This window comes from Geosmithia morbida, assembly GCF_012550715.1.
Source record: "Geosmithia morbida isolate 1262 chromosome Unknown scaffold_9, whole genome shotgun sequence".
In the NCBI taxonomy this organism is placed as follows: domain Eukaryota; kingdom Fungi; phylum Ascomycota; class Sordariomycetes; order Hypocreales; family Bionectriaceae; genus Geosmithia; species Geosmithia morbida.
In genome coordinates this window covers 259,928-273,848 of record NW_023336196.1, presented here as the reverse complement: position 1 = coordinate 273,848, position 13,921 = coordinate 259,928, and the positions used below count along the sequence as shown (strand labels likewise).

At 52.8% G+C, this 13,921-nt stretch overlaps 6 protein-coding genes across 6 annotated transcripts; 4 read left to right on the top strand and 2 right to left on the bottom strand.

Moving 5' to 3' along the window:
- Positions 1-60: 60 nt before the first annotated feature.
- GMORB2_7622 (Isopenicillin N synthase) lies at positions 61-1,152 on the top strand (the record flags this gene model as incomplete). Its single annotated transcript, XM_035469587.1, has 1 exon — positions 61-1,152. One exon carries the CDS (start codon positions 61-63, stop codon positions 1,150-1,152), a length of 1,092 nt encoding a protein of 363 aa, XP_035320681.1.
- Positions 1,153-2,369: 1,217 nt separating this feature from the next.
- Positions 2,370-6,262, top strand: GMORB2_7621 (uncharacterized protein; the record flags this gene model as incomplete). Its single annotated transcript, XM_035469586.1, has 3 exons — positions 2,370-2,558; positions 3,518-3,795; positions 6,184-6,262. The coding sequence occupies 3 exons, from the start codon at positions 2,370-2,372 to the stop codon at positions 6,260-6,262; spliced, it is 546 nt and encodes a 181-aa protein (XP_035320680.1).
- Positions 6,263-6,719: 457 nt separating this feature from the next.
- GMORB2_7620 (uncharacterized protein) lies at positions 6,720-7,719 on the top strand (the record flags this gene model as incomplete). The annotated part of the gene is made up of 3 exons (XM_035469585.1): positions 6,720-6,798; positions 7,291-7,536; positions 7,625-7,719. The coding sequence occupies 3 exons, from the start codon at positions 6,720-6,722 to the stop codon at positions 7,717-7,719; spliced, it is 420 nt and encodes a 139-aa protein (XP_035320679.1).
- Positions 7,720-8,306: 587 nt separating this feature from the next.
- Positions 8,307-9,290, bottom strand: GMORB2_7619 (Lactamase B; the record flags this gene model as incomplete). Its single annotated transcript, XM_035469584.1, has 1 exon — positions 8,307-9,290. One exon carries the CDS (start codon positions 9,288-9,290, stop codon positions 8,307-8,309), a length of 984 nt encoding a protein of 327 aa, XP_035320678.1.
- Positions 9,291-9,916: 626 nt separating this feature from the next.
- Positions 9,917-10,624, top strand: GMORB2_7618 (uncharacterized protein; the record flags this gene model as incomplete). The annotated part of the gene is made up of 3 exons (XM_035469583.1): positions 9,917-10,159; positions 10,336-10,386; positions 10,490-10,624. 3 exons carry the CDS (start codon positions 9,917-9,919, stop codon positions 10,622-10,624), a joined length of 429 nt encoding a protein of 142 aa, XP_035320677.1.
- A 708-nt stretch (positions 10,625-11,332) lies between these two features.
- On the bottom strand, positions 11,333-12,081 carry GMORB2_7617 (Protein of unknown function (DUF3292); the record flags this gene model as incomplete). Its single annotated transcript, XM_035469582.1, has 3 exons — positions 11,333-11,444; positions 11,598-11,930; positions 11,990-12,081. The coding sequence occupies 3 exons, from the start codon at positions 12,079-12,081 to the stop codon at positions 11,333-11,335; spliced, it is 537 nt and encodes a 178-aa protein (XP_035320676.1).
- Between the last annotated feature and the right edge of the window lie 1,840 nt (positions 12,082-13,921).

Here is a 13,921-nt window from a genome sequence, read left to right as displayed (position 1 = left end):
AAGAGTGAAAGAAAAAAAATGGCAACAGGGACAATCACGGAGAATGGACAGCCAGAGACGATGGAGCTAAGGTTGTCGTCCGGCAACGGCCCCATCACACGCAGGATCCTCAAGACACCGGTGCGGGACGCCCTGCCGTCTGAGATCCCGGTGATTGACATATCGGGAATCTTCAGCACGTCGGACGCGGACAGGAAGGTGGTGGCGGCGGAGATGCGGTCCGCGGCCATGAACAACGGCTTCTTCTACGTGCGCGGGCACGGCATCCCGACGGAGGTGACGGAGGCGGTGCACGCGGCGGTGCTGGCCTTCTTCCGCCAGGACGCCGAGACCAAGATGGCGGCGCACTCCCGACATAGCGCGTACTTCAATGGGTACCGGCCGCCGCGGAGCCAGCGCATCAACCCTCACGAGGGCATCGACGTGCGCGAGACCTTTTCGTGGACGTACGACCCCCGGCACGACCCGGAGGTGCGCGGCCAGGCTGACAGCATCCCTGACGAGATACGCCGGTTCATGCGCGTCGAGGACTTCCCCTGGACGGCGACGGCCAACCTGCCCGGGCTCCGGGATGCCGTGACGGCCTACTTCGCCGAGTGCCTGCGGGTGGCCAGGGCTCTGACGCGGGCCTTCGCCCTGTCGCTCGACCTGGACGAGGACGTCTTCGCCTCCAAGGTCCGGTACCCGGACGCGGCCTACGCGCTCAACTACTACCCTCCCCTCGCCCCGAAGGAGGAGGGGGGGGCCGGTGGCGGCGGCGGTGGCGGCGGCGACGAGGACATGAGCATCGGCTCCCACACCGACTTCCAGCTCTTCACCATGCTGTGGCAGGACGGCGAGGGCGGGCTGGAGGTCCTATCCCGTCAGGGCCAGTGGCTCCGCGCCGCGCCGGTGGAGGGTACCCTCGTCGTCAACATAGGCGACTACCTCGAGAGGGTGACCAACGGGCGGTACGTGAGCACGGTGCACAGGGCCAGGAACACGGGGCCCAGGGAGAGGGTCAGCGTGCCCTTCTTCTGGGGCTTCGGCCTGCACGAGAGCTGCGGCGTGCTGGAGAGCTGCGTCGGCCCGGACGGCGAGGTGCTGTATGACGAGGTTAGCTGCGAGGAGTGGGTGAAGAGGCGGGTCGGGAATATGCTCAAGGTCGAATGATGGGGGTGTGTGCTTGTGTGCTTGTGCGTGTGGATGGAATTAATGGACTTGGAGGGAGGGGGGGAGGATACATTATGTTTTTTTTTTTTTTTTTTTTATATGTGGGCTCCTTCATGACGTCTTGTGTTGGTTTACATCGTTTACGAGCATTACACCGAGGAAGGCGCTGGTGCTCCTTCCTTGTATGTCAGCAGACCCAGGTCTCTTGGCCATTCATGTTCTGCCTAGATTATCTACGATCATCATCTTCAAGAATTGATAGTATCATTACTACTACCCTACTGCCACTATTGCTACCACCACCACCACTACTATTACTACTACAGATTACGTCTGCACTACTACTGCTGCTGCTGCTGTTGCTGCTACTGCTGCTGCTACTGCTACTGCTGCTACCACCACCATCACTGCTACTACTACCACCACTACCGCTAAGAATGAGTGATGGCATCATGTACGAATGATTCGTGTCACGATCGAGGACCGTTTTCCCCTGCAGGTCAATACTGTTGGCGGTGTACAGATTATGATACTCTGTACGAGTAATGACACTTCTCCATGCGGTGACTAGATGGATAAGGTTCCGTTGCCGGGGATCGTGGTTGGACACCAGCCTTACTAGCATTACTAGCCGAAGCTGGGTAGCATCACCCTTCTCCTGTTCCTTGAATATGTTCTAGCAGCGATTTAGAAGCCATCCTTCCGAGACGAGCAAACCATTACTCGTGTACACCAAAACAGACGTGCACACACACAGACACTCGCACGCAAGGATATGGTCTGTCGTGAGAAACAACCCCAACCCCCCCCCCCCCCCCCCCCCCCCCCCCCCCCTGCTGCCGTGCTTCAGGCCACGCAGCATCATCATCTGCATCCCTCACCTGGCCACTGTCTCTACGCGCAACCCGACCTGGTTACCGGCCTCGTTGGACAAATGAAGAAAAGGAGAAAGAGCAGTAAGATGGGGGGCAAAGAAGGAGAAGAAAGAGAAGAAGAAAAAAGTGTCATCATCAGATCAACAATCCAGTCATCTCACATGCATTAGTTGGTGGCGTAATCGTCCGTAATCATTGCTGTACGAGTAATACGACGTTCTCTGGCGGATGACGGTCCCTTCAGAGCAACATCACATCCTTGGCCGGGCGTCTGGGGCCCTGGCGGAGGGGGACCGCGCCACAGGTACATATCATGGAGTATTGCATCCTGTGCAATCTGTGATGATCTGTATACAAGCCTCAGCCATACGCCTGTTCGGGTTCCGAGCATCCTCCACTGTGATGGACCTGCCCTTCACCCTGGCCTGGGGCAAGGATCGAGATGGAGCCCGAACCTGTTACCGTGCTACGCCGTGTGCTTCGGGGGGTTTTAAGGGGCCGCCTGTGTTTTTCGGCAGGACCCGGCTGAGAGTGCGAAGGAGTCAACTCCGGGCAGAATTCCCTTTCGTTTCTCTTTCATCTTATCTCATCTTCTAAACTTTCATTACTATTATTATTATTATTATATATACATGTAGTCTTCTCGCTATTCTCCAAGGATGAAGGATGATGAATAGTATTGATATACTCCGTAATACTGGCTGTCGGGTCTCCGAGCACAGCTTCAGATCCTTGCTACGCTCACCCTACACTCCCCGTCCCACACAGCTCCCCGCTATTTACGCCCCGCCACTTGCCAAAACAGAATCCCCACTTATTCTGCCTGACAACCTTTCTTCTTTCTGCTTCTCCCCACTCTCTCTCCCTCCCCTCTCTCTCTCTCTCTCTCTCTCTCCGTATATCTGCCCCCCCTGCCACACTGACGGTCAGACGGATACTTTTTATTTTTTAATTTTTTTTATTTTTAATTTTTTTTAAGGCGTGAGGCTCCTCTTGGGTTCCTCTCCCACATAATATTAAAGAAACAGACTGTCCCGCCACTTTGCCTCTCTCTCCTCGTTCTCGCACTTCTTCTCTTTTTTTTCCTACTCCATATCTAACGGCATTTATTTAACCCCTCATTCCCTTCTCCCTCCCCCCTCGCGATCCGAAACGAACAGATATATATACCATCACCCTCTGATACCCACCTGCGTCCATGTTTTGTGTAGACGAATACATATAAACATCGAAAACAATACCCCCCCCCCCCCCACAACGACATTTTTACGATCGCCACGATAATACATATACACACGCACACACAGAGAGAGTCTGAGACTCTGTCCAAACAAACAAACAAACAAACACACACACACGCACGCACGCACACGCACGCACACAAATAAACAAACAAAATGTCGACGCAAACATCGAACCACTCTTCTTCGCCTTCCTCCTCCTCCACCAACTCCTCCACAAGTACAACCTCGTCGTCGACACAAGACCAGTACTACTCGTACTACCTGGTGCCCAACATCGAGAACCTGGATCCGTCGTCCCTGACCCGAGAACTCGACCAGGATTCCACCGGATGGGTGCAGACCACCATGATCGACGACGACGACCTGACCTTTGGAGGGAAGAGCCTGAGCGCCTGGCACGAGGAGGACCGTCGACGTCTCAGCACCGGCGCCGGCACCGGCTCCTCCATGGCGGATGATGGTGATGAGCACAGACGTGGGAGGGAGCGTGTCCGTCGCCAGTCGCACACCAAGGGTGCTGCACAGTGATGTGCTCCTTATTCTCATCCTTCTCCCGCTCTGCCATCACACCACGTTTCCTCCCCCCTGTCTGCTACCGACGTATCATGCATAGAAGGAGGTCTGCCAGGCATTTTTTTTTCTTTTTTCTTTTTTCGTCTTGTCTGCATTCCGTCATGTTGGGTTTCCTTTCCATACCTGTCTGGGGTTGGATTTGGGCTCGAGGTCATCATCATCACAAGAGAGAGAGAGAGAGAGAGAGAGCATCACTACAGAGAGAATGGCATGTCCAGAGAAAGGATGCATAATTCCCTTTCCACAGCCTTTTTTTTTTTTTTTGTCTAGGGCTATGAGCGTCTTCCCTGCTTTATTGTTTTTTTCTTCTTTTTTCTTTCCCTTCGCTTGTACCCATTTTGGGGGGGGTTTCTTATTGATGAAACTGGCATATATATACGATACCACTTTATGACTCTTTATTGATCTTGTCCAGCTCCTCCCTCCTCTCCCGGCGTTTTGGCAGGTTCCGGCTGGGAGGGGAGGTCACCTGGAAGCCGGAGCAGATACAACAACAATCCGCATGATGCCCGTATGACGGGTATCTGCCCATGCTCAGAATGTAGCGAGAAAGAATACAATATCTCATCACATCCCCCGTCGATCGTGCCATTCGTGTTTGCTTGTCCAGCGGTGAAACCCTGCCCCGGGGATGATCAAGGTCATGTTACGCAAATCTGGAGCGTGACAGCCACGCACAAACCACCCTTGCCGTGACGGATCTGGCCAATCCCATATGGACATCTTCACTCTGTTCTTTTCCGGACCTGATCTCTCGCGTTTCCCTACACAGGTCATATTGTAAACATGGCGTTCTTCTCTCTCGCCTCCCCTCTTCTCCATGGAAATGTCCACAGATTACCATGTGACCGGATAGGCTCTTTCGGTGCCCGTCTCTGGGTGTGGGCTGCTTTGCTGCCTTGCTTTTTCGACAGTGACGTAATGGCGTCACCGCTCGTATATCTGACGTAGTCTTCCCTCTCCCATTTTTCAACCGCGTGGTTGTGCGTGTCTGTGTGTGAGATGGCTTTGACTTACTCTGAATTCTTACCCCCTCAAACTCAAGCTCACCTTCTCTCATGTGTCTCTGTCTCTCCTCTCGTTTTTTTTTTCTTTTTTTCTTTTCTTCCTTTCTTTTTCTCATTACGAATATGTACAGCTCTGCACATCGCCATGTACGTCATCTATGAAGTAAACAAGCTAGCTTTAGCTGCCCCCGCCACTGTGCGCTCATCCCCCCCTCGGTATATTTTGGCATGTGAATAATGGCAGTGTCAGATCAAGAAAGGGGCAAAAAAAAAAAAAATTGAGAGAAGACGAAAAGAAGAGGAAGAAGAAGAAAAGAGGTTTGTCATTAACGGCGTCGAAAACGGTCAAGATAAAATAAAAAACGTTTCATCATGACACTATGAATGATTTAGACATCTTTGCAGTCTACCTCTCTGATTGTGCACACAATCCTCGATCGTCGATGATAGTTTATTTAGCCTGATGGCCAGCTCATCATCACCCAAGCCCAAGAAGCCAGGGGGGGCTGGGCTGAATGACCCATGACCATGGCCACGATTCAGAGTGGACCTTGTGTGCGTGTGCATGTGCGTGTGTTCCTGGCGAGAGTCTCGGGTCTGTACGGGAGGACAAGGCACGCAAAACAGATTGCAAATCGTCGTATCCTCGCGTGAGCAGCCGGGACCGGACCTTTTGGCCAGTATCATCATCGACCCGGGGATGGAATCCGGGTCGAGCCTCATTCTCGGTTCTCGGCCCCCAACGTGTCGGGTTCCCTTTTCCTTCCCGGGGATGCCAGCATATTGATCGCACTTGCATTGCACCTGCTACTGTTACCATGGACTTACTCCTTGCCGAACAAGTATTGCGAAGTTGTCTACGAAGGTGACAGTATATATGATGTGTATATATGTATATATGTGCGTGTGCGTGTGCGTGTGCGTGTGCGTGTGCGCGTGTATATGTATACATGTCTTCGTCGTGCCGCAAGGGGCAACTCCAAAGTTGTATTGCAGGTCTCCCTCTCTCGTACATACGGTAATAATAAAAGCTCGTACGGTAATAAATTCTCTGCACCCAGAAATTAAAAGCAAGACAGAGAGAGGAGAGAGTCTAGAGTAGGTCAACCCAGTCCAGCCCAGCATCCATCTACCAACCGCGCCCCCCCCCCCCTCCCTGCAGCGAAGAAGTACCGAGTAGATAGCCAGACCGAGGGGGTGACGAGCTCGAAAGCCCGACCACGTCTCCTTGTCACTATTTGTGGCTCTTTTCGGCGCCCGTCAGCTTTGCCGTGTCGTCCCATAATCTTGGGATCCGAATACCAGGCCGTATACCAGCTGACACAGACCCAGATCCCTTATCACGACTTTGATCATGGGGTCAGCCGCCTGGAAAAATCAGACGTTAATTTTTAATTTTTACCAGTGCTGATCTTTTTTTTTTTTTTTTAAAAAAAAAAAAAAGAATTACCACGTCACTTGTATCCTTTCTTCTTTTTGTATGAAAAACATATCGTAGCAGCAGTATCGAACCATCTCTCCCGGGTGAACCGGCTTAGGGGGGGAGAAAAAGGAAGAAGGCAAAAGAAAAAAAAAATCGTAGAGATACATGATGCTGCGAATGATCATGGATGATTTAATATCCCCAGAATTTACTCGGAAATCCCATAGGCGGGGGGAGGGATGGGAGCTCCGATGCTCGGCCGTGTCCAACGACTACCGTTACATTTCGGCTCATGTTGGCAGGATCGGCAGAGCAAGTCGCGAGTATCATTACTCCGTAGTATTATCGTTCTACCACTGCTATTACTTACTGCTACCCGTTATAGCATGTGCATTTTTTTTTTAAATGGTATGATTACTCTGCGACTCAACCGTATCAGATACCAATGACAATCCCGGTCTTGTTGACTCGTCCCTCACGCTCCGTCCTCTTCCCCACCCACCCACACATCCGTCTGACCCAGAGTCAAAAATGCCAGCTGCTTAATGTCGTATGCATTGCTCATCATTGCGAGTCCCGCTTGATCCGATCCACGGCCGATCCGGCATTTACACATGTAGTAGCTCTCTGTATTCACTCCGTGCTCGTACAATATTAAAGTAGTAAAATCACCCCATTTCTTCCCTTTCTCGTCTTTTTCTCTCCCTCTCTCCCGGGCTTATAAGCTTGGCAGATACTTTATATTCAACGACTACCAATTACCACATCTCATACACCTACACGATAGATACGCACACGCACACTACAAGCTACATCCTGTATATATTATATATATATCATATACTATATATATATATATATATATACATATATATATATACACTCACCCACACTCACCCACACTCACACTCACACTCACACTCACACTCACACGCACGCACACGCACACGCACACGCACGCACGCACGCACGCACACATCGACAGCATCACACCTTACACACCTCTCAACATACAGTCGAGACACACCACAAAATGTTCCGCTCTTCCAGATCTTCATCTCCCGACGACAGCTACGTCTACAACACCAGCCGTCGTTCCTCGAGTACGGACTGGTCCGACCGCAGCTGCAAGGACCTAACCGACGACCGCACCCGCAACCTGTGGAGGTGTATGCTCTATCTCCAGGAGCACTATGCTTGCTATCACTCGGCCAGGATAGATGTCGCCATGGAGGCTGGCGACGAGAGCGACTACTATATGCGTATGTCTCTCTCTCCCCTCTCTCCCTCCCCCTTCCTCTGTCCCTCGATGCAGTCCACCCGACATCATACTGACATCCCCCCCCCCAGCAAGCCGTTTCATCATAGACACCCTCAACGAATCCGTCATCGACACCCTCCCCGACCAAGCGTGGGAACTCCTGAATCAGTTCCTCCACCCGTAAACCATCTACAACCTATTCAAACCTGAATACATCCGCAACCCGTCTCCCCGCCCTCCACTCTCATCCTTCTCAGCAACGACTCGACACGACACGACATCTCTTCTCCCCCATCTTTCTTCCCCTCTCTTTTCAGTATCAGCCATTTCTTTTTTTTTTCTTTTTTTTTTCCAGGCGTTCCATGTCACTTCGTAACCAGCAGTATGGGTCATCAACGGGGTCGATCGAGACAAGAAATCTCCTGTTTTCCCTCCTAGTTCCGTTCAACATGTTTCTTTATACCCCCCCCCACGCATCTCTTTCAATACCACCCGTACCAGACTGCATCAGACTGCATCCAATCATTATACCATAATACCATTTACCACGTAACCTCCCTCGATCACCTCTCCAATCTTGATCTTTTCCTTATCCGCACACTTGAGCGTGACTGCAACTACGCCGAGCTCGACCTCGCTTCGCTTGCATGTGCTTGTATAGACTTGGTGTCTGCGTTGTGCCTCCGGCCACCCTGCCGGGACTTGGTTGACCTCGCTTCGCTCGCACTTTGGCCTGTATCCCCTCTGCTTTCCCCTCTTCTTTTCCGGACCCTACCGGCCACCCTCGTAAGAAAACCCCAGAGCCCCGTCGCCCATGGAAGCAGCCTGTATCGCCATACTCTCCCTGACTCTCTCCCTGATCTCCCCATCCTCAATATCCGTCCCCGCAAACGCGCCGTGCGTCGCGCGAAACTCGTACCCCCTCAGGACACCCCACATGCGCACCAGCTCCTCCGCCCGCAGCGGTATCATATTGGGTATGCTCCACATGAAGGCGAAGGTGTTCATCCCGGGCGGTCTGCCGCGCGCCCGGCCCGCCCCGTCCACGGACCAGTCCCCCATCCCCGAAGGGGTCGTCACCAGCGTATCCGCCACGAACAGGTGACCCCCGGACAGCAGCACCATCGACCCGGGGAAGTGCCCGCCCAGCTTGATGGCCGTGACGCCCTCCAGCACGTCCGTGGCCGTCCGCGTCAGGCCGACCCTGCGCGCGCACGGCATCGTCGCCCAGCACTCGTCCTCGCTGGCAACGTACACCCGACATCCGAACGTGCGCGCCCACTGCGCGTGCGTGGTGTAGTAGTGCGGGTGGCTGATGACCATGGCGTCGATGCCGCCCAGCCCGCGCACCCGGCACGTCGTCTCGTCGTCCAGGAGCGTCAGGCAGTCCCACAGCACGTTGCCGCCCTGCGTGCGTATGAGTGCCGCGCGTTGGCCGATGCCCACCTTCGGCTGGGTCTCGATGAAGATGATCTCTGCGTCCGACTCGTCATTGCCGGTGCTGGAGCTGGTCCCGGCCCTGGTCTTGTAGTGATACGGTGTAAAGACATTCGCATGGCCGTCGCGCCGCAGCTCGTCCAGAGTCGTGAACGACTGCCCTGTCTGGGGCACAAATTGTCGCGCGTCGTCGCAGATGTGGCATGTCCTCGTGCTGTTCCTGTCCGAGCTGGGGAATTGCGTCCCGCATGTACGGCATATGAGCCATGATGATGCCGTCTTTTCGTCGTATTCTTTCGTCGTTGTATACTTGGCCATGGTGGGATATATTGTTGTGGAATCTACAGCCTTGCCTCCGGTGGGAAGATGATGTGGTCATCTGTCATACGTGAAGAATTATTGAAACCCCGGGCTATCCCTCTTCTCTTGATGCCCTGTACAAGCGTATTGCGTCCTGCACTCTACGATACGTGCCACTTTCGAAAAGTCACTGAATCAAACCAGACGTTTCTCCCCCTCCCCACCCCCACCCCCACTTTCCCCGCAAACGCCGAGACAACGTCACTGCACTGCATACTTCTATCAGCTACTTCCTCTGCTCATCATCTCGATTTTTCTTACCTCGGTTCCAAGTCAATGATTATGCTGTCGCCAAACTACTGCTACCTGCGTGAAAATCTCTATCCGTGATTGCGAGGCCTAGAAACCCTGACCGGTATCGTGATGGGAATGAGAATGACCACATGACGGCCGTGACAATGGCAACCTTTAAGTGCTGCCTTAGTTGTCAGGAATCACGCGCGGGCTACCCCCGGTAGAACCTTCCTTCCGTCTGACAGCAGCGCCGCTACAACTCTGATCCCCGCCAAAATATACACTATCCATCGTCACTCACTGCAAATACTTCTTACGAGACACCGAGAGCGTAGTTTGCTTCCGGAATCATGTCAGCGATAGCATTGTTGAGCAGCGTCGATGGCAACATCGGTGACAAGGGTGACCCTGTTGACTCTGAAGACGAATGTAACGTTGAAGAGGTGGCCGAAGACTCTCCCATCCGATGCATTCAGGGTGTGCACTATCCAATCTGTATCGGAGACGTTCTCGCCAGCCGATATCGTGTCGAGCACAGACTGGGCCATGGCGGCTTTTCGACAGTCTCGATGGCAGACGACGCGGTCAATCAGGTAGATGTCGCCCTAAAGATCATCAAGCCCGGGGGGGATCGGGAGAGTACGGGTACTCTATCCAAAACGAAACGAAATCGTTACGGCTGCTGGAAACACGCCGCTTCTCCTGCTATACCGGGATACCTTCTTTATATGCAGTCCGTACGGTCAGCATCGACTTCTAGTCTTTCCAGTACAAGGCCCGAATTTCCGAGAATATGCCTGTCAAACACCGTTCGCAGCCCGTATGTCTGCTCTGAGGCAATTGCAACAGAGCTTGAAGTGTCTACGTGATGCTGGATTTATACATCGAGGTTCGTCAAGCGCACCCTATACTGATGCGCCTAGATTTACAACCTGGCACGTTCTATAGACTTGAACACCGGAAATGCCATGTGCAGTCTCTGCTCTTCCGACAACTGCAGCACGACAACTACGAAATATAAACAGCTTTGGTCGGCCCCAGAAGATGACTATGCCTGAATCCCACCGAATATGGAAGAAGGCCGGGCTTGTGATGCCAGTGAGACCTCATGGCAGTATTGTGGGGGACACGGTTTGTCTCGGCGACTTTGGTCTGACCGTCAGAGCTGACACTCAAGTGACATCAACTGTGCAAGCTCCTGTTGCCTCTTGCGCCCCGGGGAGATTTCATGGTGAAATGCCGACTTCTGCTTCTTCTGACACGTGGAGTTACTTCCGCATCTCTGCAGAGCTCTATATTGGCAGACCTCTGGTTTGCGGTCCCGGGACTGCCTTTCTTGTCGACTATATAGCTGATACCTTCGACTCCCTGCCACAATCCTGGAATGGGTGTTACATGGCTGGTGCCACATATCAGCAGTCCTGGTATGATCCTTAGAGACGACCTCGACCTGAGGTATCCCTAGAAACTAGACTTGCCAAACATCGTCCTGATATTGGTGTTGTAGAGCGACAGCATGCACTCCGAGCTCTGTAAAGGGGGTTTTCTTGTGTACCTCAGCATCGTTTTGCTGCTTTGCTGCTTCCCAGCTTCTAGGAGACTCTTCTTTCAGGGCCTTGATGAAAATATATGGCCTACGAAATGCCTGGCTAGATCTGCACTCAGCCGTGAATCCAGCTTCAGCGCAGCTAGCCTCAGACCGCTCATTAGTACGTACGAGCAGCTTATCTCATACTCACCTGATACGCAGCTCTTCACCATGGTTGCTAGCTGACGACCTGAGGGCAGCTGTAGAGCTCGCAGCAGCCTGGACAGGGTTTTGCCGGATACTCAACCTCTACTGCCTTGTCGGTCTGACGGTACCCTGATGAACGCTCACTGTTGTGTCACAGCTCTGTTAGAAGTCCGCCCACCTGGCCATATATGCCATACTTTTCCGCCGTCATGGTGGGCGGGAGAGCAGAGCTGTCCCGTACTGTGTTCCGACAAGGACGGTGTCGAGTCTGACGGTATAGGCGTCAGGATCGACACATGAGCAAGACCGTGTAAGAGAAACGGCGGGGATTGTGAACGGTGAGAAGGTATCGGGAGGCAGCAGCGTCGACGTCCCGTCGTGCATTACTCCTGACGTGAAACATTTGCTTGCAGAAGCGGCGCGTTAGAATAAAGAGATTATCGTGTTCAAGGCCGCCGACGACGGGCTGCGGTATATGCTCGCCGTTCCATCCTAGATCCTCAATGTTAACGCCGTCGTGGTCGAACTGGCTGGCCCCCTTTCCCTGGGGTGGTGAATGCCGGATACCCTTCTCTGCCAGGGCGTGGCTGGTTGTCGGTGCGAGGTCGACGACGCTGACGGTGCTGATGCTGGCCCCAGCGTGGTTAGACGATGATGGTGAGGACGACGGGGTGGTTGGCAACCGGACCTCTCTGGGTTGCTACTACTGTCGCTAGTAGCAGCGTCTTCATCCTTGATCGTGGCCATCGTGAAGGGCTGCATGGATTGAATCACGGACATGCAGCCCAGGCGGAATTTGGTAGCAGGTCTGACCCTGACAAAGATCAATTCTTGGATCGTAGAAGGGCTCGGCTGGCTGGATCGCTTCTCGGATTATGAGCTGGTGATGATGCCCCCCCTCTCTCCTCATCATAACTATGTGAAGAAAGGAAATTCCAACTATCTGAACGTCGGATCCATGGAATCCCACTACAGGAGGACTCAGCGAGACTCAGCGAAGAAGTACTAGCCTCTTCATGTCGGACTCGCTACTGCTACCCTCAATCAAGGAATGTCGTACACGGTTGCGCAACCTTCGTTTGACGTCATGTAATATACGATTTGCGTCTAGGTGAATGGGTGAGAAGGAGCGAGCATTGTGGAGAGCCCGTCAGCTTCGAACTTGGAAGGACAAAGGACCCCGAATCACATGCTAATACGGCTCAACAAACTTGATATTGCTACATGTTTTTAGTGTTTCTAGAGTCAATGGAGAGTTATTGGAATCGGAGATACGAGTACTTGCAATGTTGTGCACATCATCGCGCACTATCTGGCTAATCTCTCTTCTGTGGTTGGTGTTTGTTGCGTCGACCCCGATCTTGATGAGGGGATCCCTTCCTAAGGCTTGCACTGCTGCTTACCCTAGAGCCAAAATTGACCGCACGCAGCTGACGTTTGGGTGAGGTACGTGCGCAGATGAGACACGCCACCTCCAATTCTGCTCTCTAAGATTGTGAGTGGGATCTGCGCAGAGTTATCTGGCGGATCTGCTCATAGTGTTGCTTACTTGATCTACTTCTCAATCGTACATCTCTCTCCCCCCAAGACAATGTTTTCTTCCCCAACTTGAATGTATGATGTCACTAGGCAATCAAAAAAATTTACTTACCGCAGACGTCGCGTGGACAGTCTCAATCGATACCCCACAGACATAGAATAGCAATCCAGAAAAGTCTATTACATATAGAATGGCTCCAAAGGGTTTGCCTCGCGTCATCTCGCACCTATTACCAGATGTCGAATATCAGGAATATCATCATGTCCTGCGCAAGCACACTTTTAGGTTACCCTGCACCCAGATACAAACGCAACTCCGCTAGCCGCTCATCCACTTAGCGGTCACCACTTACACCGACAAACACAGTTTGCTGATGAGCTGTCCATCCTCACCTACTTTTGGCCGACCCCTCCCCCATAGAGACAGCCCGCTACGCAATCTAAAGGTTACGGAGACACATGGGCGCTGCAGGGACCCATCAGCACGCTCATAATTGTAGACCGACAGACAAGACAACAAACTGACGGGGTTGCATAGGTACCCGGGCCATGATGGGAACCCAAAGAAGAACCCAAAGAAGAACCCAAGGGTTAACCCGAACAGGAAACCAGACATGAACTCGGCGGGAATGTTGGTATGGCCCAAGGGCCCGCCCGTCCAGCAGGAAGAAGGAAAAATCCCGCCAACGCGCTGGCAGCAACAGAGACTACTTTTGCGTAAATAAGAGAAGTAGGGATGAAATCTCACCACCAGGTCATCTGTAGGGAGGAGGGAGCATGATACGTGTGCTGATGCTATCACTACTGTACGAACACCGGACAAGAGGTCAAAGCATTGCTGTACAAACCAGCCTCATTCTTTTCTTCTTCGGCATTTGCTTTTTGCCTCGCCATGGCCCGTCGCCCTGAAACCGTGGCGCGTTACAACCTTTTCAACGCTGTAATATCTGAGCTCCCTTCGAGAGAGAGGCGGAGGGGGGAGGGAGGAAAGAAATTGCATCTTTTTTTCTTCTACTTTCGCTCTCTTTCCTTCCGCCTTCGCTCCGTGACCGAGAGAAGCGAGAGAGGGGGGGGGGGGGGG